This window comes from Sus scrofa, chromosome 17 (assembly GCF_000003025.6).
Source record: "Sus scrofa isolate TJ Tabasco breed Duroc chromosome 17, Sscrofa11.1, whole genome shotgun sequence".
Classification (NCBI taxonomy): Eukaryota; Metazoa; Chordata; class Mammalia; order Artiodactyla; family Suidae; genus Sus; species Sus scrofa.
The window spans coordinates 3,303,999-3,326,374 of record NC_010459.5 but is presented as its reverse complement, the minus strand read 5'-3'; the positions used below and the strand labels follow the sequence as shown (position 1 = coordinate 3,326,374).

At 38.5% G+C, this 22,376-nt stretch overlaps 1 protein-coding gene across 5 annotated transcripts in view; it reads right to left on the bottom strand.

Annotated features, from left to right (window-relative positions):
• Positions 1–13,691, bottom strand: part of TUSC3 (tumor suppressor candidate 3) — a 194,689-nt gene extending 180,998 nt beyond the window's left edge. For 4 of the 5 annotated variants that reach the window (XR_002340155.1, XM_021078324.1, XM_021078325.1 and 1 more), the window contains exon 1: positions 13,325–13,691. Coding sequence is in view for 4 of the 5 variants with exons in the window: in XM_021078324.1 (XP_020933983.1) it covers positions 13,325–13,462 (138 nt within the window). In the remaining variant the exon portion in view is untranslated. The remainder of the gene's footprint in view (positions 1–13,324) is intronic. The other variant, XM_021078323.1, reaches the window with a different exon arrangement.

The following is a 22,376-nucleotide window of genomic DNA, read 5'->3' as shown; positions in this document are numbered from 1 at the left end:
TTTTGCCACGCCTGAGGCATTCGGAAGTTCCTGGGCCAGGGATCAAACCCACATCATAGCAGTGACTGCTACAGTGACAATGTCAGATCCTTAACTACTGGGCCACCAGGGAACTCCACATCCTCTGTATCTATAATGAGCATTCCTCGGATCTCTTGGCTAGATCCTCAGAGCTACTAAAATGGCAATAACTCAGTCTCCTTAACTTCACTCAGGAACAGGTGCATCCCCGTATTTCCTCACATGAAAGCTCTGCTCCTTGTAAATCACACCTTCAAAACCTAACATGCTCTACCTTGTTTGGTCACTGTCATCTACCAAACTCTTGGTCCCTACCTTTCAACTGCCCATTATTCTAGACATTGAATAAAGTCCATACATATAACAATCTTACACCCTAGCCCATCATCTCCTTATCCTCATCATGTCCAATAACCAGCTCAACTCCACTTCAGCCCACCATGGTCTTAGCTAGTACTATTTCATCTCTAAAATGATAAACTGATGCAATAAGCCACTAATGAGCAAAATCTATTCTTACAACATATGGATCCTTTGATCTCACTGGAGCCTTTCTCCTCTCCCCTCTCAGCACCTACCTTGATTTTCCATATCATTCACCCCACAGCACATCTTCAACTCTCCTTTCTGCCCTTCCTATCCCACCTACCTGAAAACCTCTGACCCTGAATCAATCCAACGGCCTACATTTCTTGTCCCTATAGCTCCCCTTCTGAGCTCAGCTGGAGGGGGGGGGAAATCAAATAAGGATTATATTAAACCCATGATTTCCAAACTTATATGGCCCTTCCTGTCACTTAACCATGCTTCCTTCTTTGCTTTCTGAGTAAAATGACATATTCCAGCCATTTAAAACAGGTAATTCAGGTAACACCTATTCTAGCTATATAAGACTATATATTCCCTGACCTAATCACCCCACCCCATCCTACCTGCTTACTCCTCCCTCTCAGCTTATCTTCCATATCACCAAGAAAATATGGGTCTCTGGCAACAAAAAAACAAATCTGCCTGTAACCACACCCCCTTCTTTTATCCATTTCTCCCATCAAAAGGTAACACTCCAAACAGCTTAATTACAGACACTAGGAGCTCCAAGTCTCAGTTTTTAAAAAATAAAGACCGGTGTTCTCTTCCATCTTATGGGTTTGCAAGGTGACTGCCCATCCTTCCCTTCCAAGGTCAAGGATTGATAGCGCATCCACCCAGTCAAATTCCAGTCACTGTCCTACAAGAAGAAAGAAAACCGCAAAGCACGTGGTGACTGACACTTTGCCCTTCTGCCTAGACTGACACCTAACAAACATGTCTGCTCACACAGCCTGTGCTCTGCGGGGTAGGCAAATGCAACCCTACCACATGCGTGGAAGAAAACCACACACTATGTGCACACAGCCCTAAGAAGCACCACATTCCCACATAAAACTAAGTCCACTGGATGATTTCGGGTTCCCATCCCTGCCTCCTCCTGCAGTCACCCGGCTCTACGCAGCTCTCCCTCCACTCCATCCTCTTCCCCAGCTCCCCCTACATAACTCTCTAGCCAAGCACAGCAAAACTGCCCCATAAAGTGTCTCTACTTCCTTACAACCAACTCATCCACCAACCTACTCACTACATTTGAGTTTCCCCCAAGCCCTCAGTTAAAATAGGTAATTCAGGGTAACACCTATTCTAGCTATATAAGACTATATTCCCTGACCTAATCACCCCACCCCATCCTACCCGCTTACTCCTCCCTCTCAGCTTACCTTCCATATCGCCAAGAAAATATTGCTAAATCCAGAGACCCTTTCCAGTTTCTGGTTAGCTTGTCACGTGTCTCCATGGACTTCTCGCTTCTGAAATTGTCCTTCTCCTGTGACATCCAAAATCTTCTGGGTTTCTCTCTAGCTCACAAGCAGCATAGGCTGATCTCTTCTGAAAGCCTACCTTTCCAAGGACATGGAGGTGCTAGGAGCCCTAGGCATCCGCAACTGCTCTTCTATTTTCACTCTATATCCTCTAGCAGGGGAATTTTTAACAACCACCAAAAATTCAGTTCCAACTGATGCTTACGATTTCCAAATCCACTTTATCTTCAGCCCAGATCCAAAGGTCCGTATCCAGACCTTCCACTGCCTCGCTAACATCTCGGTTTAGATTTCACAAAGGCAGCGCACACATTCTTATAAGTGAACATTTCCAAATTCTCTTTCTTCTCCTGTTTCCCATTTCAGTAAACAGAACTTCCCTTTACCAAGAAATGTAGTATTATTCCCGTCCCCTTTTCCCTCACCCCAAACACAACCAATTACCAAGAACTGCCTGTCTGGCTCCCAGAGAGCTCAAAATCCAGCTACTGTTCTGCATGCTTACAGCCACAACCCAGGTCAAATCTGCATTAACTGTCACAGCCATTTCTGCTGTGGGCTCCTGAGTAGACTGGTACCCGTCCCTCAACTTCGCCTCTCCACCTGAGGGACGACTTCACAGCACAGCTGGACAATCCTCCCAAATATAAACCTCATCCTCCCTCCAGATAAAACCCTTCAGTTCCTCCTACTGACTTCAGGGTCAAGCCTAGATGCTAACAAGGCTGACAAGGTCCTTTAAGATCTGTCTCTGGCTTCCATTCCAGCCTCAAACCCTGTCACTCCCCAACCTGTACATTCTAAACCAAGCCACACCAACTATTTTGAGTTCCTTGAATTTGTTGCACTTCTTCATACTTCTGGACCTCTACTGGTGCTATTCTGCCTAGAATACGCCTCCCTTCATTATTTCCTATGTATATCTTTTTGGTTTTCAGTTGACCCCAATGTGCTAACACAACACTATAGCACCCAAAACGTTCCTAGTTTATGCAACTCTCACACCACATTATAACTGCCTGTTTTCCTGTCGGAATCTCCCACTAGGGTGTAAGTTATAGGATGTGTCCAGGTGAAGTTTTATTCACCATTTCACCTCTAAAATCCAGCATGTCTGACATGTAGTATTCACCAAAAAATGTTTGCTGAACAAAAGGGGTGGTAGATCACATTTTAGAGAAATGTCAGTGGCATGGTCCTTATTCAGTAACATGTGCCATGTTTTAGGAACATGGCATTCGAATATATTTACTTTCTATCATGTACTTCAATACTATTTCTATTTAAAACAATCAAAAAGGACATGATATTTTCATTTACAAAATATTTAAGAAATCAATAACCAAACAATCATAAAATATAAAAGACTCATCTACTGTGGGCTTCTGTTATACTTATAATGACACAGACAAGTAAAACTAGAAACTACTCATATCAGTCCTCACTTCTATCCTTCCCTCTCACCAACCACAAAAATTCAGCATTGATCAAAAAAGAAAAGTACCTCTGTGGGAGCCATGGGATCCAGACACCCAAACTGAGCTGCCTGGTAAAGTGCCCTCTCTGTCAAAGCAAACATGAAAAGTCTGGAAAAGGAGACCACTTACTCAAAAGTGCAGATTACAGTGTATGGAATCAAGAATCACAAAAAATCAAGTGAATGTAACACCACCAAAATAAAAATAAATAAATAAAACTCTAATAACTAATAATAAAAAAAATGCAGATCTATGAACTATCAGACAAGCCTCTTAAGTTTAGTGAACTACAAGAACACACAGACAACTAAATGAAATTAGGAACACAATGCATCAACAAAATGAGAATCAACAAATAAATAGGAATAATCAAGAGAACTCAAAAATCCTAGAGTACAAAAATATACTAACTGTTCCCAAGAATTCAACAGAGCGTTTCAAAAGCAGACTCAACCAATGGAGAAATAAAGAATCAGAGATGTGGAGTTCCCTCCATGGCTCAGTGGTTAATGCACTTGACTAGGAACCATGAGGATGCGGGTTCAGTCCCTGGCCTTACTCAGTGGGTTAGGGATCTGGTGTTGCCGTGAGCTGTGGTGTAGGTCACAGATGTGGCTCAGATCCTAAGTTGCTGTGGCTGTGGCATAGGCAACAGCTATAGCTCTCATTTGACCCATAGCCTGGGAACTTCCACATGCTGTGGTGCAGCCCTAAAAAGAAAAAAAATTCAGAGATGTGGAAGATAAGACCATCAAAATTATCCAGTCAGGGAAGCAAAAAGTAAAAAGAATGAAAAACAGTGAAGAAAACTTTGAAGAATCATGGGACAATGAAAAGAATAATGTCTGTACTATGGGAATTCCAGAAGGAGAAGAGAAAGAAAAAGGGACAGAAAGTGTATTTAATGCAATGATGGCTCAACAGTTCACAAACCTGGGGACAAAAAGAGGTCCAAAGGACTCCAAATAGGCTGAACCCAAATAGGACTACCTTGAGATCCTCTCACATGCTGTAACAAGTCAAAGAGGAAAAGTAACCATTATCAAAAGTTGCTGCCAAACCTTTAATCATCTGATGAAAGCAATCATGACATTCTCAACAGCCAATTTAGCAGCAGAACCTGTCACATAGGAAAATAAGTATTCATGAAAAAGTATGTAGAGCAAAAGCAGTATCTTTAAAATTTTTCTTTGCTAATACCAAATCAATGTATGCAAGTCATTAAAAATCATTTGGGAAACATAAAACAAACCACAGAACACCCTGTGAATTCATTCACCAACACCAGCACCAAAGCTAACATTCATTAAGCACTTACTATGTTCCCGGCACCATGCTAAATACTTTACCGGGATTATCTCACGTAAGGCTCACGTAAGGCTCACAACTCTGTAGTACGGACTAACAGATCAGGAAGTTGAGGCTAAGTGAGATTAAGTAACCCAATCAAAGTAACTTTACTAAGCATTTACCAAGTACAAGGCACTAAGCTTGACTATGGGGATATAGCTATATATTAAAAAAAATAAATAAAAACAACAACAACAAAAAACAGAAACCCACAACTCTTTTCCACAAAGGGCTTGTGGCATAACAGGAATGTCAGACAACAGACAATTCACATCAGTGCCATAAAGACAAAGCACAGAGATCCACCTCTGTGAGAGCAGGGAGGAGTTCCTGATCCAAAGCAGGGGCGAGGGGGTAACCTGCTTAAGTTAACACTAGAGGGGAACATGGAACAGTGGTGAGACATAGAACAGGAGAGCCAGACAAAGGCTTACTCAGGAAGAGCACTAACTAGCACACAGAGAACTTGGACTGTGTTCTAGAGAAGTTTAAACAAGGCTCCTCAAAGACAGCCTTGGTTAGAGAAGTCCCAGGGGATATCATCGGGTGGGGTGAAGGAAAGGATGGCAAAAAAAAGTTACAAGTGACTTTTCTGAAACTAAGTAAAATGCACCCAGATTTTTGGCTTCAGCAAATAGATGCATGAAAATGCTTTACTTAGTGTTAGGAATTGTAGGAAGCACAATTTGGGGAAGAAAGATGGAACAAAAACTTACATATTTTCTTGATCCATGATCAAGACTGCTATAGATGTAGGCTTACCTTAGCCTGATTTCATTTATTTAAACAACTTCATAAAGAAGCAGATGGCCTAATTTTGTAAATTACATTCTCAAAGGGATCAAGTCTAAGCCATATTAATAGGTGTGTTTTAGATCTGCCACATCTTTAATCATTTTGAAATTTAAAAAACAAGTACCCATAAAGGAGAAGTTCATAAAAGATCAGCTATGAAAAGACAGAGGAAATAACAGCGTAATGGAAGTAGTAAAGAGGGGAGGGGCAGAGGCAAAGACAGCACATCTCAGCCAGGAATAAGGAAATATAACCTCTGGTGGCACGAAATGGAATTTCTAGTCCCAGCTTTGTTATTTAGCCTGGAACCTGACTTTCCTCCTCTATCATTCTATATTGCAGTGTTTAAACACACACACACACACATCACCGTACTATTCTCTTTATGATTCGGAATATGCTCCGACATCAAAGCATGTGACTCATGCAGCTCTCTGTAGGAAACTAAGTTGAATTACTGCCATTATGATAGTGTTACACTTAACTCAGCCACTCTATCTCCCCATAAAGGCTTCATGAGGAAAAGTGCACAGGAAATAAGAACTAGACACCGCAAAGCCACTCCATGTTCGCGAGTATGAGAAAATTCCTTTATTCCCTTTGAAAGCACGAACTCTTCAAAAAACAAAACAAAAAAAAGAACCAATCAACATTGCACAATACCTACTCCTTGAGGAAGTGCTAATTTTTCTTTTGCTTAATCTTAACTCAAATGTTAACCAAAAGAACACTATTAAAATATGATCTTTTAAAAATATAAGTATTTTCCTGTATTTTACTTTGTACATCTTTAAAAGGAAACTACATACCAATCTATTACGTACACAAAAAGCAAAAGGAAAACATTTTTTAAAAAACATTCACACAAAAAACAGCATATAGCAAATATATCTCAGACATGATTACTCTCTTCCACTCTTTTCTGGGGCTAATAGCTTTTAAGGCACATAATAAAGTTACTCCTAGTTTCTTTCCTATAATCTTTTGGGCATAATACATGAATAGAGAATTTCATTTCCCACAATGAAAACAAAATTATTTAATAAAATGAACATAAGGAAAATTCACTTTAAAGACAATGAAACATATACAAACTTCTTCTAATACTGACCACTGATGTTCAAAGACTGGGGACAGCTACATAAATCTAATGGTCCTCTACTAATATTTAATTACTAGTTCACAAAGAGGGTCACAGGGCTAGGTAATTGTTAAGTAACGAAACATGGTATAGGCCGAGTTCTTTGGAGTAAGGCTATAAACTTACAAGTTGTACAATCGTGGGTAACACCCTTAATCCAAGATGACCTTCCTCGATGAAAACCTTTCAAATACAAAAAATCAGAAATTCAATTCAAAATATCTTAAACATTAAGAAAGCTTACTAACTCATATATCAAGGAGTCCAAAATTGGAATAATTCCAAGGCTAGTTAAGCTATGCCATCAAGAACCCATGGTCTTCTTCCCACTTTGCTACTCTGCCATGAGGAACTTACTGTTTTGCCCTCAGGCTGTACTCTCATGGTTACTAGATGGGTTCAGCAACTCAAGCATCACATTCTCAGACACATATCCAAAGCAAGGAAGAGAATCACCCCACCTTGTGTCCTTTATGAAAAAGGAGGAAATCTTCAAAAGTTCATTTCTAAACCAGTAATTTGCAAGGTACTGTACACTCATGATAATCTCTGACTAATAAAAATGATTGCTTGGGGCTTAAAGTAGTCCCAGTTTCTCCTACTTAAACCAAAGTATAGTGTTAACAAAGACAAAGGTAAGGCAAATGAAAATGTCACAACCATCAAGACATTGAAAGGATTAACAAACAATGTAAGTAAAATGCCTGTATCTGCTCTATTGCTCTTTTTCATTTTCTAATATAATTTAAACCTTAATTCCAACTCCTAAATTGGTTAAATTCACTAGATTGTACAACAGTATCTCATTCACTTTAATATTTAGTATGAATAGTAAGCAGATTACACAATTTGTAATCAATTTTGTACCTTAAGTTGTGTGGCAAAAATATTATCAACTTCCCAAAGGTTTGCTTTGTTTCCAAGCAGACACAGTGAACCACAGTATTTCCAGAAGTGAGTCAAATCATACTGACAACAATATTAAATCACCTCGAAAAATACAGTAGGAAAAAAACTGCATTGGGGAAATAACTATTAAAAAATAATAATAAATAATAAATAAATAAAATAAACAGTCACTTAATAAAATCAATACTACAATTTATCTAACCTATCCTCAAGTGTCCCTTTTCATTAAAGGTAGCTGAGTTCTCATACTAACATGCAGGGAAAAGAAAATTTCCCTTTCACTTCCAAATTCAAACTAGTTAGGTATCTTCATAGGATCAACCAAACATATAATAATAAACATGTTAGTAAAGCCTCCTTTTACTCTTAACTTTTTCCAGTTCATTAATGGATTCAGGATGCTATACTTTTAAGTTAAGCCATTTATTAGACTGTGAAACACTTCAAAAGCTACTGCTGACATGGCCATTAAAAAAGAAGAGACAAACAGGCAGGCAGATAGACAGATATCAATTGCGATGAAAAAAGATACTGACATTCTTCTGAATAACATTTTTGAAGTTTTACTATTCAAACAAAGTATTTATATTTTACATACCTATGCATAATGGAGGAATCATATTTTTGCAAGATACTCTCCTCAAATCTATGTAGAACTCTGCAAGAAACTATGTGAAGTCAGCCCCCTATGCACAACAGGCAAAATATAGGATAAAAGCTATAAAGATATATAGCAAGTGACAACTTCAAAAATAAGCTTAAAATTTGTCCCAATAAAACAGCACTGCTAACATCCATGAGTATACAGATGGGCCAGATGGGCAGAGGGAAGAACTAAGATATGCTTTCAGATATGCTTAATTCGAAAAGCTGCAGCTATCCTGCCAATAGTTAAGAATAAAAACTGGATAAAGACTGACATAAATATTACCTATTTGGGGAGTTCCCATTGTGGCTCAGTGTGCTAAGCACCCGACTTGTCTCTGTGAGGATGCAGGTTCAATCCTTGGCCTCGCATAGTGGGTTAAAATCTGGAATTGCTGCCCCAGCTGCAACTCCAATTTGACCCCTAGCCTGGGAAGGTCCATATGCCACAGGTGTGGCCATAAAAAAATTACTTATTTTGTCCCCGCATGCATGCACACACAGAGTGTGTACTATAACATGGATACATTTGTTCATGATCTACCTGTTCTCAAGCAGGATGGTTATGCCTACACTTAGCCAAAGGTAAATTTTCTATCTTGGTGGGATTAGTAAGATGCTCCAAGAGGGAGTCTTATGGAAGAAATAATCATGACATAGTCTAATATGCCAAATAAAATTGGAGACTACCTACTAAGGTAGTCACAGGCATATCAATCATACTCTCATCCAAATTCACTTAATATTAAAGGCTAAAGAGAACATGCACAAGTAAATGTGGCAAAAAAAGTTAAACAGCCAATGAATCTGTGGCTCAAGTTTCATGTTTCTGCTCTTTCCCTTTCTGTGTCTTTCATGAAGAAAAGGACATATGCACGGGACTGACACACTGGTGGTGTGTACGTAGACGAAAATACCCTGAAATGTTCTCTTTTGACAAAGTTATGGTATCTTATCTAGAGAAACACTTCTTCGTGGGTTTCTATATAACTTGCAAGCCCAGGTACTGACCGACTTTGTTCTCAAGGATATCTGTATAGCACACAACCTTAGAAGACAGTGTCCCTTCCTGAACCAAGAGCAGGTTTGTTTACTTTCAAATTTAATAAAGAGTTCCACATCTCCTTGAAGGCTAAGGTCAAAAAATTTTACTGCCCACTAAAAAACACTGGGGTTCCGAAAGCTCTAGGCTCCTCTCCTGCTCTGAAACTCACTACATTTACAGGCCATCAGCTGACCTGCATTACAATGCAAACACTAATATTCTGGCAATTCTGCCGCTGTAAACAAAATTTGCCACCTGTGTGCCAGGAATCCCATGCCTTCTGCCATGACCCATGAAACTGTGGCAGGCTAAGTCTTCATTAGTTAGAGACAAGCAGTTTTGGCCATTCTAAGGAAGATATGGCATTTCCAATCACTCTTCAAGGAGTAATGATACATAAAAAGCTAACCCAGGTGAAACACCTACCCAACACCAGCATGACTGGTACATATATGTATACATATCAATGTATAATTACTATGCATTTCTTAACATTGTGCTCATATGTTTACAAACTTTTTCTTCCACTTAAGTTCTTGCTTAAAGGTGAAATCAAAATCTATCACTTACCTCCATCATCTCCCTATCATATGTTAAGACAGTAAAGTATTTATTTCATGGCTGTACCACTAAAAAGTAACTGGATATATACATCTCAGTGTAAAATGTATTTACAAAAGTTATATCAGAGGCAACTAAAATATTTCACTTCATTTAGGCTTCATTTCATATTCTCAAAAAATATTTATGAGCTATTCGATGTTTCATATTACATATTGTCACCTACATGTTGTAAACTGATAGCTAACTATTTTCTTTGCAGGAAGTATAAATTATAATATCATTGTCCTTCACAATCAGAGGGCAAGTGGTTCCAGGACCCAGCAGATACTAAAATTTGAAATTCCCAGGTCCTTCATACTATAAAATGGTGTGGTATATAGTCAGCCTCTGTATCTACAGATACAGGACCCACAGATATGAGGTCTGATGGCAGTTACTTTCGATGATGGCAAAGTCACTAGGGCCCCTGGATATCATTACAGAATTTGAGCTCTTTTTATATTATATTATTAGAAGTCATTATAGGTTAAAAATGAAGCTCATTAACTGATAATATGGAGTAGAGAAACTGTCAAAAATAATGGAAACCCATGATGCACTAGAAATGCAAATGATATACTACTAAGAAGCTAAAGCCTCCCAGAAATCTGTATCACTTAACAGGAGGATTCAAGTCAGTTGACATGACTGTATTCAATGTAACTAAGGAAACTGACTATAAAAACCTTCAGTCTATTTTCTTTGCCTATTCACTTATTTCCCTTGATTATATTCTTAAATAAAAATAATACTAATTATTTTTAATGAATGAAAATGTCTTCATGAAGAAATAGATATATAAAAATATGCAGACACACACACATAAATCCATGAAAACCACCAATCTTACATGATGTAAAATCTCTCCTGACACGTTCTCAAACGATCTAAGAGTTTGGAATTATCAGTGTTTCATAATAAAATAACTAAGACAATTTATTCTACAAGCTATATAGTTTACAATTATTATAAAGTCAGTTTGTTTAGCAAAAAAATTAATTTGAAAATGTATCATATTTTAGGATCTCATTCATATCTATATTTTCATTTAACTGAGGAACACATAATAGCAGCTGCCAAATTACTGACCATTTCTTACGTTCTAGTTATTGCACTAAACACTTTAAATACCGTCTCATTTAACCCCAACAACAACCGTGAGATTGCTGAAATGTAGGCATTGTATCTGTATTTATAAACAGAAGAATAAAATTCAGGGAAGTTAAGCGGTTTGATATCAAACAATTAAATAGGATATGAGTTGTTAACTGAACCATCCATTCCACTCAAAAACCTATGGTAATAACTATTAATGTCATAAATGCTACTTCCATCAAAATGACTAGTGTTCTGAGTAACTGATTCCAGATTCAATTTCAGATTTCCATTTGGATTCCCCAGAACAAAAGAAAACACCATACCGTGGCAAGTCAACTCTTCTGGTACTTGTTAGTAATATTTTTGTGGTAAATTAAGTTTCAACTGTTACACTTTCTGGTTCAATAGTGTTAAATCTCACACGAGGCTTTATGTTCTAAACTAAGCAAAGAAAGGAAGAAGCCACAGTCAAAACAACTCTATCCACATTCTACAAATTCCCTAGAAAAGTAACACAGTCATAACCATCACTCCCCCCTATTTCCAATATTTTTCTTTCAGTATTAAAAGAGAGCACAGTGGAGTTCCCGTTGTGGCTCAGCAGGTTAAGAACTTGATTAGTATCCATAAGGACTCAGCTTCGACCCCGATCCCCAGCCTCGCTCAGTGGGTTCAGGATTTGGTGCCGTTACTGCAAGCTGCGGTGTAAGTGCCTGCGGCTACAAACCCCAAACCTGGGAAATTCCATATGCTGCAGGTGCAGCCATAAAAAGAAAAAGAAAGGGGGGGAGAGGAAGAGAGCATAGCTTTTGAACTGAGTACCAAATAGAGAACTAGACTACATTTAAGAAATATGCACCCTCATTTAGTAAAGCATTAAAACATCAACTATTTGCTATTTTGCTCTTTGCCTTAAATATGAGTATTCTATAATACACCATATGTAATATTAGACTCTCCTATTTTAGAGAAATAAAAGCAGTTTTGGAAGACACACTTTTTAAATCTTCAACAATTTTCTCCCTGATTTTGTATTTTTAAAATGCCTTTTATATTTTAATGGAAAACAGATGTTACCGTAATTTATAATTATACTAAATTAACAAATGTCACATGTTTAAGTCACCTTGCAATTGGAATGCTAAAATGCTTTAAAGATGGACACTTTTTAGACTTGTTTTGGGGGCTTTTTTTTCCTTTCAATTAAAATCATTAGAAGTTCCATGCAACTCCTCATCATTTTTTATTGTCTTCTGCTCTGGTAATCTACGCACACACAAGAAAACTACCTTTTAAATCCCCTCTCTTTCTTAAAAAAATACGAAATCTAAAACACTAAATACCAAACGCTAGAAAAAAATATCTTTATAGTTGTAAATAGTTTTAACAGTGGTTATTCACTTAACCTCTTACCAGAAGTCCACCAAGAATTTTGTATGGCCTATTTTCAAGTTAAAATTAAAAAGCTAAAGGGAAGAAGTGGCTTCAAGCAAAGAGTAAAGAGAATCAGAATTATATTGCATGTGAGGCTGTTTTTTCAATCTTTCTACCCAGCTACCAAGAAAGCTGTGGTAATAATTTAAACCTGAATTCGATTTTGAGCTACGTGTATGTAAATAAAACTTTACCAGGAAAAACCCCTTGAACTAATATAAAGAGAATACGCTTACTAAAAAGACGAACAAAACCTTACATTTCCAAAATAATTTTTTTTCCTAACCGTACTTGATGGACCATCCAAGGTAAAGATGGTTAACTGAAATTCACAAATAACGCTACAACTACTTTAAATATAGTCAGTTACTTCAATCCTCATCTTCATCAGTTATTAGAGGAGCAAGATTGAAATCAGGTGAACTGAATTTCACAAATTAGCACAACTTAATGTTCCGTTATTCGCACAATTACACCTCGGGTTCAACATATATACCTTTAAACATGTATAATAAAAATGCAGAATAACTTTACACAGTCACAATAAAGGGATAACGAAGGATCAGGGACAAATAGCTACTGTAGGTTTGAAATACTCCTAAAGGGTATTTTCACTTCCGACAAATCCCTTTTTACTGACTGAACCCCAATCTCGGCCTTCAACTTGGGCTCAAAAGCGCCGCGGGTCTGAAAGGTGTGAGGTGCTGGGAGCACAACGGGAGATGCTTCGTCGTTGTTTTTGAGAAAGCACCAGGCAACCTGACTTCTAAACCCGTGAAGCCCATAGGACTTACGCAAGGGCCCCCGTATCGGGTCTGCGAGCTCCCCAAACCAGCCACTGCCCACGCCCAGCGGCCCGGCTGCCTAGCAACGCGGTGAGGCTGCCTGGCAACACCACCCGCACAGACTCGTCCCGGCTGTGTCCCAGGAAGGCCGAGGGGACTCATCCTACCTCCTTTTTCTTCTGTCCTCCTCCGAGCTGGATGCAGAGAAGCAGCAGGAGGAGGAGAAAGGGAAAGCTCCCGGTGGGCAGATACCGCGGCCGCCGCCCCGCCTGCCTCCGGCGTGAAGGAGCGCCCCTGGCACCCATTGCCGCAGGGCAGTGTCTCCTCCACGCTCGGTAACCGTGCGCGCCCAGCTCCTACCGGCGCCCTACACCTGCCAGACCAGCCGCCAGAAGCCCCCCGCCCGTGCCCTCGTGGGTGCCTGCGGCCTCGCCAGGGAGCCGGGCGGCAGCTGAGCAAGCGAAGGAGGAAACTGACGGAGCATCCGGTTCACCGGGAGAGGAGACCTGGAAAGGCCCGGGATGGGGCAGGAAGTGGGCGTGGCCAGGGAGCTCTTGGCCTCTGTGCGCCCGATGCTGCGTGCAGCCAGGGTTCTCCCCAGATCCAAGCTGTGTAGGACACGGTTCTCTCGCTGGATGATCTGAATTGTAGGCTGTCCTGCTACTGACACTGACATCAGGTCCCGGGAATACGCGAGGGTCCTGTGAATCCAACGTTGTACCTAGAACCAGAGACACGTAATTGCCTTCTTCGTTGATAAAGATCTTTGAGGAATTAGTAAGGATCTGGCCCCTCTAGCTAATGGCAATCACTGATCCCACTGGGGCATTTTTAGGGACACAGCTATGACTCACATATTGAGCCCCATGAAGCCCTGTTACACCATACAGAGCCCCTTGAATGCGCAGAAGCCATCTGCAACTTAACAGCTGTTCTTTACAGCCTCAATTCAACCCACACCACTTCATTTATTCTTTTATTCATTCATTCAGAGTTAAGGGAGCCCGAGAGTACAGAGCTATATTAGACACTTAGAATGCCAAAATGAATAGGAGTTAATTCAATTCCAGCTCTGAGTGTTCTAAAAATAGCAGCAAACTCTTTACTGAACATTGGTATGGACAAAGTGCTGTTCCCTTTTATTCCTCTACCTCCTATTCTTGTATCATGAACACCTTTGATAACCTGATGAAGCCTAATAACCCAGACTTGAAATGGTATTTATAAATGCATAAATTCATGCAATTACAAATAAATCAACTATAAATAAACACCATTACTGAAATTAAGGCAGCTCACCCCTTTTCACCTGGTGTTCGGCAAACATTCATATTTGGGGAATACTGACATGCATCGTAGAAGATGTGAGAACAAACAAACATTCAGACCTCACAGTGTCACCTTTGGCCAAGAAGCACAGAATTGTGAAATGCTTAGCCAACTAAGTGATGTGAAGGCTGTAGAAAAATTCCAGAATCATATACAAGCTAGCAACATATCTAATGGCAATTCCAATAAATATGATAATTTTAAAGTAGTGATGATAAACAATATTTCAAAATATCTACTACCACTGTACTATGGTATGAAAGTACCTGTAATTTCTACAGGAAACAAATCCATACTCTTGCGTTCTTGCCTGCCTTCCATAATTGAAGAAAATTTTCTGAGAGCTTAATAGGAATAAGGTTAATTTTTTTTTCAATTCGAGATTCACAAATCCCCTGAAATTCTGAGGACTCTAAGAATTCCACAACAACTCTATCACATAAGTCCTAATTTAATAATTTTCAGATAAAGAAATTAAGGTCAGAAGATCTAACCCAAAGTTAAACAGCTAAAAAAAAGGTGGAGTAGGAATTTGAACTTTGGCAGTCTGGCTTCATAGCCATTGTCATATACTATGTTATACCACCTTTTTAAAAATAATTTAAGAATGAATCCCTCTTCTCCATCTACTAGGCTTTTGATTTCCCACTATTATGTGAGCATTTTTGCCCATAGTAGTTATCACTCTCAAAAGAATAGTTCCTTGCCTTTTCCTTGAAACTTGTGAAAGTAGCCTCTACATTTGTCTATTTGCAGATGAGGGTAAATTTATGTTCCATATCAACTATTAAAAATCTGTATTGATATATTCAACATAATCAAAATCCTTCATCCTTCCCTTTCTCTCCCAAACTTGTCTTAATTTCTTGATTGTAATTAATGGTAACACCATCCTCTTAAGACAATTTTCAGAGCCTCAGAGCTGCCTTCAGTTTGCCTCATTCTCTCCAACCAGGCTGTCCCCCATATTCAATGTCCAAGTTACTAGGCTTCCAGACTGCCTTAGGAATTTGTCTTCATCTTCTCATCTTGCAAATCTAGCATTCATTTAGAAAGACAGTAGACATCATTATTAGTCCATCCCCTTCCCTTACCTATAATTTTACCATCCTCCTTTACCAGCCTAATCTAAGACTTCTTAATCCTGCGTTCTTGCATTCTATTCTTGCTTAATCTGCCATAGTGATCTTTTCATACTTAAATCAGTGCAAAGTATTTTCTCTATCCTTAGCACAAAAAAAAACCCAAAATCTTTTCCAGGCCCTTAGGTCTCTAAATTACTTTGTGCCTGACTTCCTTTCCAACTTCATTTTCTACTCTTTGCCTTCTCACTCTGCTCCAGCCAGGGTAGATTTCTTGTGATCCTTCTTTGCCTCGAATACTCTGCCTCTGGCCTCACAGTGCTGTTCTAATTGGTGAAACCCTTTTCACAGACTTAGATGTTCAAATGGCATACCTGATCATTTTATTCAGGTAGAGGCCCAGATCTCCTAAAATATTGTCTCATGATCTTTCAGACCACCCTTTAAAAAATAAACTCTTTGTCATTCACACATATCCCTTAACTTTTCATAGCATATATCACTACCTGACATCATGCCACTGTGCTCATTTACTTCTAGTCTTCTCCTTTAAAATGTAAACTCCATAAGACAGGGGCTTTGTATCCACAAAGTCTAGAATAATCCCTGTTGTGCATTTTTTTTTTTTTTTTTTTTTTTTTTTTTGCTTTTTAGGGCTGCACTTGTGGCATATGAAATTTCCCAGGCTAGGATCAAATCAGAGCTGTAGCTGCTGGCCTACACCACAGCCACAGCAAGTCTGGATCCCAGCCACATCTGTGACATACACCATGGGAATGCTGGATCCTTAATCCACTAAATGAGGCCAGGGATCAAACCAGCATCCTCATGGATACTAGTGGGGTTCTTAACCCATTAAGCCACAAGAGGAACTCCCTACATTTTTTATAGTATCCATCAGTAACTGACATTATGTTTTTATATTCATGTTATCTGTCTTTCCTCATTAGAATGTAAACTCCAAGAATGCAGGGGGCCATATATTCTTTATGTTGGAGTCCGCACTACACAGAATAGTGCATTTTGTTGAATAAATAGATGAATCCAGTCATTCTCTGTTTATTCCAAAAGTACAGCACTAGCCATGTCACTATCCTCCGCCCACAGACTTTTTCATTAGCCACTCGCTAGGTTCAAAAAAGATCCAAACTCTTGGTAATGGCTCATAGCACCATCAAACATTTCATTCTTGCTCTAACTCAGCAGCCTTCAAACTGCAGTATGCACCAAGGTCTACACAGACAAAGAGTAAAAAAATTAATTTCCAAAATCTCAATTAGGTGTTAAATTCCCTAAAATTGATGCACTGGGAAGAAACACCTGAGGTGAAGGCTGACTCTTTCTTGTTCTCCTTGCCCACATTTCTTAGGGCGATTGCCTTTTCTCTCTTTGCAAAAGAAAGATATCTCTTTCACCCATTCTAACTGCTGTGCTAACGTGTACTGCCCCCACAGGGGGGAAAAAAAAAAGTTCAGGGCAGAAAACAAAAGGTTAATTCTAAGTATCTGTATAGGTGTTGAAAAGCAGTTGATTCGAATGACTTCGGAATAACTGTGTTCACTAATCAGAGGTTTCCAGTTTTTTGGCTTTCAGCATTGTTGAAAGAAATAATCCAGTTGTCAGCTACAGATCATTTAAAAATAGTTTTAGGGATGGACTGCTATGTAACTTCTCACACATTACTCAAAGGTAGTTCAAAGAATTGAGTGATACTATGATAATAGGCTTATATCCCGGTATATTTCTTGTAGACACAGTTTCTTAGCACTTAACCTTAACAAAAATTAAAAATAAGAAAGTGATGCTGAATATTATGTCATTCTAGAAATAATTAATATTTATCCACAGTTGTATAAACTAATTCTTGAAAACCTTAATTATTTCCACAAGTAATATTTCCCCGAAACAATTTTGCCTTTCATGTTTATTACTGTTTCCTCAAATTCATAATTCATGTTGTTATTTTGATCAATTGGGTATTGCTAATAACTAATGATAACAGTGCAAAAGATACATTTTAATATAGCCTTAGAGTCACAGAAGTTTGTTTAAATCAAATTTCAATTTATACAACTTTTCTTTGCAGAGAAGAATGACTTTCAAGCATAAAAAATCAATAAAAAACTTTCAAGCATAAAAAAATCTTAGGATAAAATTCTCTCAGATTATACTGCTGGTGGGAGAGTAAATTGGCTTAACCACCTTGAAAAATGGTTCGGCAGTAGTGCTAAAGCTGAAGACACCTACCCATGACCCAGTGGTTCTGCATAGATATATATTCACCACATGACATGTACAAATTTGTATAGCAGCTTTATTCATTAATGGCCAAAGGTGAAAAGAGACCAAATATCCATCAGCAGTAAAATAAATTATTTGTGATATAGTTATACTATACACCAATAAAAATGAACTGATGACATTCAACATGTTATGAATGAATTTTACAACATAGAGATCCAGAAACAAAACTAATATACTGGGGTCTATGGAAATAATAATCAACCAAATGAGAACAGGCAAAGGCTATTTACCCAGGCTACCATCACTTGGGTTTTTGCAGAGACTCAAATGCAGGCAGAAGAGTGGGAAACATTAATAGTAAAAAAAAAAAGAGGAAAGCTTCAGGTGTGTAGAAGGTAGAAGGTACAGGGCCCCTGGGCTGAAAACGCCAGGACTTGTCACTTGTTGAGTAAAGTGGACTTTGCTTCTCTTTCACACTTCAAGGGGAAGGTTAATATCAGGGGCTGAGCTGTGCTGTAATGAGAAGATAAGATGACCACATCAATCACTCATGGGGTCAAGGACATCTCCCTAACTGACTACACATATGCAGAAAGCCTCCTGGAGTCTAAAAGGGAGGGCACACCGGCCGTAATGAGTTCTGCTGACCCTCCCATTAGCTCTTGCCCTGGAATCCATCTTGACTAAAGTATGCCCACAGCATTCAGGGAGGACCCATGGGGCCCATCAGGTGTGAGAAATAAAACAAGATAATTGGCAAAGGAAAACAAAGACCTAGAAGCACTACCCCCATATAATTAATTTAAATCACCTTTCTGGAGCCTTCCTCATTCAGGAAGATGCCCACAACCGCACTCTTCTTCCAGGTGTGAGTTATTGCCTTGCCTCTGTCTTAAATAATAAACCACTTCTCCATGTGCTCTCCCATATATTATGCTGTGCCTCTAATAGTAAACTTTGTGCCTGTGTTTTACAGTTTTTGCCTCTTTGAAGCATTCTTGCTTTCAATGTCGGGTGGGGAAAATAAGGGCAACTCTGATTTCTAGCTCTAGCTGGGCTGGCAGCTAGGATTCCTGGTTTTCACCCAGGGTGCCCATGTTCAATTCCTGAGCAGGGAATTAAGATCTCACTTCAAGCCATCACTCACTGCTCTCTCTCTGAGATCACTAGGATTTGAGGCTGTTGACAGGGGAAGCTATAGATGGGCTAACTAGAAGGGGACACTTTCTTTATGTGACTGTCTAGGGTACATATTTGGCTTTCTCTAGTTGGCATTAATTTGGAAGCAGAGACAAAAATTAGGGATGTTATTACTAATCAAGTTATTAACCAAATCCTGGCCTTTCAGGATTAGTTGTTACAGACGTTACTGTTTTGGTTTCCTAGATTGTTATTACAGCTAGATATGTAAGTTCCTAGCAGTTTAGCAACAGCCTGTTTTATTAGGTTATGATAGATAAGGGGTTGTTTTCCTGGGCAGGATGCTGCAGCTTGTGGTTCCCCAGCTAACATTATTTTCATATATGACTTATGACCTGACTGTTGTTGGTTATTACATTTGTTATCTCAGATTAGAATTCAGGACAGTGGCAGACGTCCCAAGAGGGAAACCTGGAGTGCTAAAAATATTCTACAACCTATTTATTTATCTGAGTACTGGTTATTATATGAGTGTATGTTCTTTATAAAAATTTATTGAGCCAGAAACTTATGATGTATTTGAATGTGTTATGTTTCAATACAAAATTTACTTTTTAATAAAGAATTTTATGAAAAGTATATATTTAACATCCTTGGAGGCAGTAGAATGGAAATATAAGTTCAGAAGATAAAAAAGTAATATAAAATATTCAACTGTTAAAAAAGAAGAGCTGCTTCCTGTTTTGTAATGGATAATGATGGTCATAATTTTCATACTTTGGAAATATTTAAAAGAATGTTGTGACTTTTAGTTTTAAATATCAGTATTTATAACTTTTTGAAAATTTTATTCTTTACAACTCATTATTTTTTTTCATTATTTGTGTTGTATGTTCCATGAGATTTTATAGTTTATTTATTTATTTATTTATTTTATTTTATTTCTCAAATGAATTTATCACATCTGCAGTTATATAACGATCATAATCCAATTTCACAGGATTTCCATCCCATTTGCTTTAAAATACACAAAGGAATATCTGGTCTTCCATTTACTTTTTAATATATATAATTTTTATTTTTTTCTATTAGAGATGGTTTACTATGTTCTGTCAATTTTTGACTGTATAGCATAGTGAACCAGTTACACATACATGTGTACATCCTTTTTTCTCACATTATCATGCTCCATCATAAGTGACTAGATATAGTTCCCAGTGCTACACACAAGGATCTCATTGCTAATCCATTCCAAAGGCAATAGGCTGCATCTATTAACCCCAAGCTCCCAATCTATCCACTCCCTCCCCCTTCCGCCTGGCAACCACAAGTCTATTGTCCAAGTCCATGATATTCTTTTCTGTGGAAAGGTTCATTTGTGCCATATATTAGATTCCATCTATCACTAATATCATATGGTATTTGTCTTTCTCTTTCTGACTTACTTCACTCAGTATAAGAGTCTCTAGTTCCATCCATGTGGCTACAAATGGCATTCTTTTGTTCTTTTTTATGGCTGAGTAGTATTCCATTGTGTATATATATCAACTCTTCCTAATCCAATCATCTGTCAATGGAAATTTATGTTGTTTCCATGTCTTGGCTATTGTGAATAGTGCTGCAGTGAACATGCAGGTGCATGTGCCTTTTTTAAGGAAAGTTTTGTCTGGATATGTGCCCAAGAATGGGATTGCTGGGTCATATGGTAGTTCTATATATAGTTTTCTAAGGTACCTCCATACTGTTCTCCATAGTGGTTGTACGAGCTTCCATTCCCACCAACAGTGCAAGAGGGTTCCCTTTTCTCCACAACCCCTCCAGCATTTGTTATTTGTGGACTTATTAATGATGGCCATTCTGACTGGTGTGAAGTGGTATCTCCTGGTAGTTTTGATTTGCATTTCTCTAATAATCAGCAATGTTGAGCATTTTTTCATGTGCTTGTTGGCCACCTGTATATTTTCCTTGGATAAATGTCTCTTCAGGACTTTTGCCCATTTTTCCATTGGGTTCTTGGCTATTTTGCTGTTGATTTCTGTAAGTTGCTTGTATATTCTAGAGATTAAGCCCTCATCAGTTGCATCATTTGAAACTATTTTCTCCCATTCTGTAAGTTGTCTTTTTGTTTTCTTTTTGGTTTCCTTTGCGAAACAAAAGCTTGTCAGTTTGCTTAGATCCCATTGGTTTATTTTTGCTTTTATTTTTTTTTTTTGCTTTGGGAGAATGACCTGAGAAAACATTTGTAAGGTTGATGTCAGAGATTTTTTTTTTTTTTGTCTTTTCTAGGGCCTCACCCATGGCATATGGAGGTTCCCAAGTTAGGGGTCTAATTGAAGCTTTCTCTGCTACCCTAAGCCAGGGCCACAGCAACTCAGGATCTGAGCCATGTTTGTGACCTACACCATAGGTCATGGCAATGCTGGATCCTTAACCCACTGAGTGAGGCTAGGGATCGAACCTGAAACCTCATGGTTCCTAGTTGGTTTTGTTAACCTCTGAGCCACGAGGAGAACTCCGAGAATGTTTTGGCTATGTTCTCTTCTAGGAGTTTGATGTTGTCTTGTCTTATATTTAAGCCTTTCAGCCATTTTGAGTTTTTTTTGTGTGTGTGCATGGTGTGAGGGTGTGTTCTAGTTTTTCTGATTTGCATGCAGCTGTCCAGGTTACGCAACAATGCTTGCTGAAAAGACTGTCTTTTTCCCATTTTATGTAATTGCCTCCTTTGTCAAAGATTAATTGACCATAGGTATATGGGTTTATTTCTGCATCTCTATTCTGTCCCATTGGTTTTTATGTCTGTCTCATTGGTTTGCATGTCTGTTTTTGGTACCAGTATTACACAGTCTTGATGACAATGGCTTTGTAATATTGCCTGATGTCTGGGAGAATTATGCCTCCTGCTTGGTTTTTGTTCCTCAGGATTGCTTCGGCATTGGGTCTTTTGTGGTTCCATATAAATTTCTGGATTGTTTGTTCTAGTTCTGGGAAAAATGTCATGGGTAATTTGATAGGGATTGCACTGAATCTGGAGATTGCTTTGGGTAATATGGCCATTTTAAAAATACTAATTTTGCCAACCCAGGAGCATGGAATAGCTTTCTATTTCTTTACATCTTCTTTGATTTCCTTGATTAATGTTTTATACTTCTCAGCATAGAAGTCTTTCACCTCCTTGGTCTGGTGTATTTGTTTTTTTGGTGTGTAATTTTAAGAGGTATCTTATTTTTGTATTCATTTTCTAATATTTCATTGTTAGTATACAGAAATGTGACTGATTTCTGAATGTAATCTTATCTCCTGCTACTTTGCTAAATTTGTTGATCAATTCAAGTAGATTTTGGGTTGAGTCCTTAGGGTTTTCTACATATAGTACCATGTTATCTGCATCTGTGATAATTTTAACTCTGCTCTGCTATTTGGATGC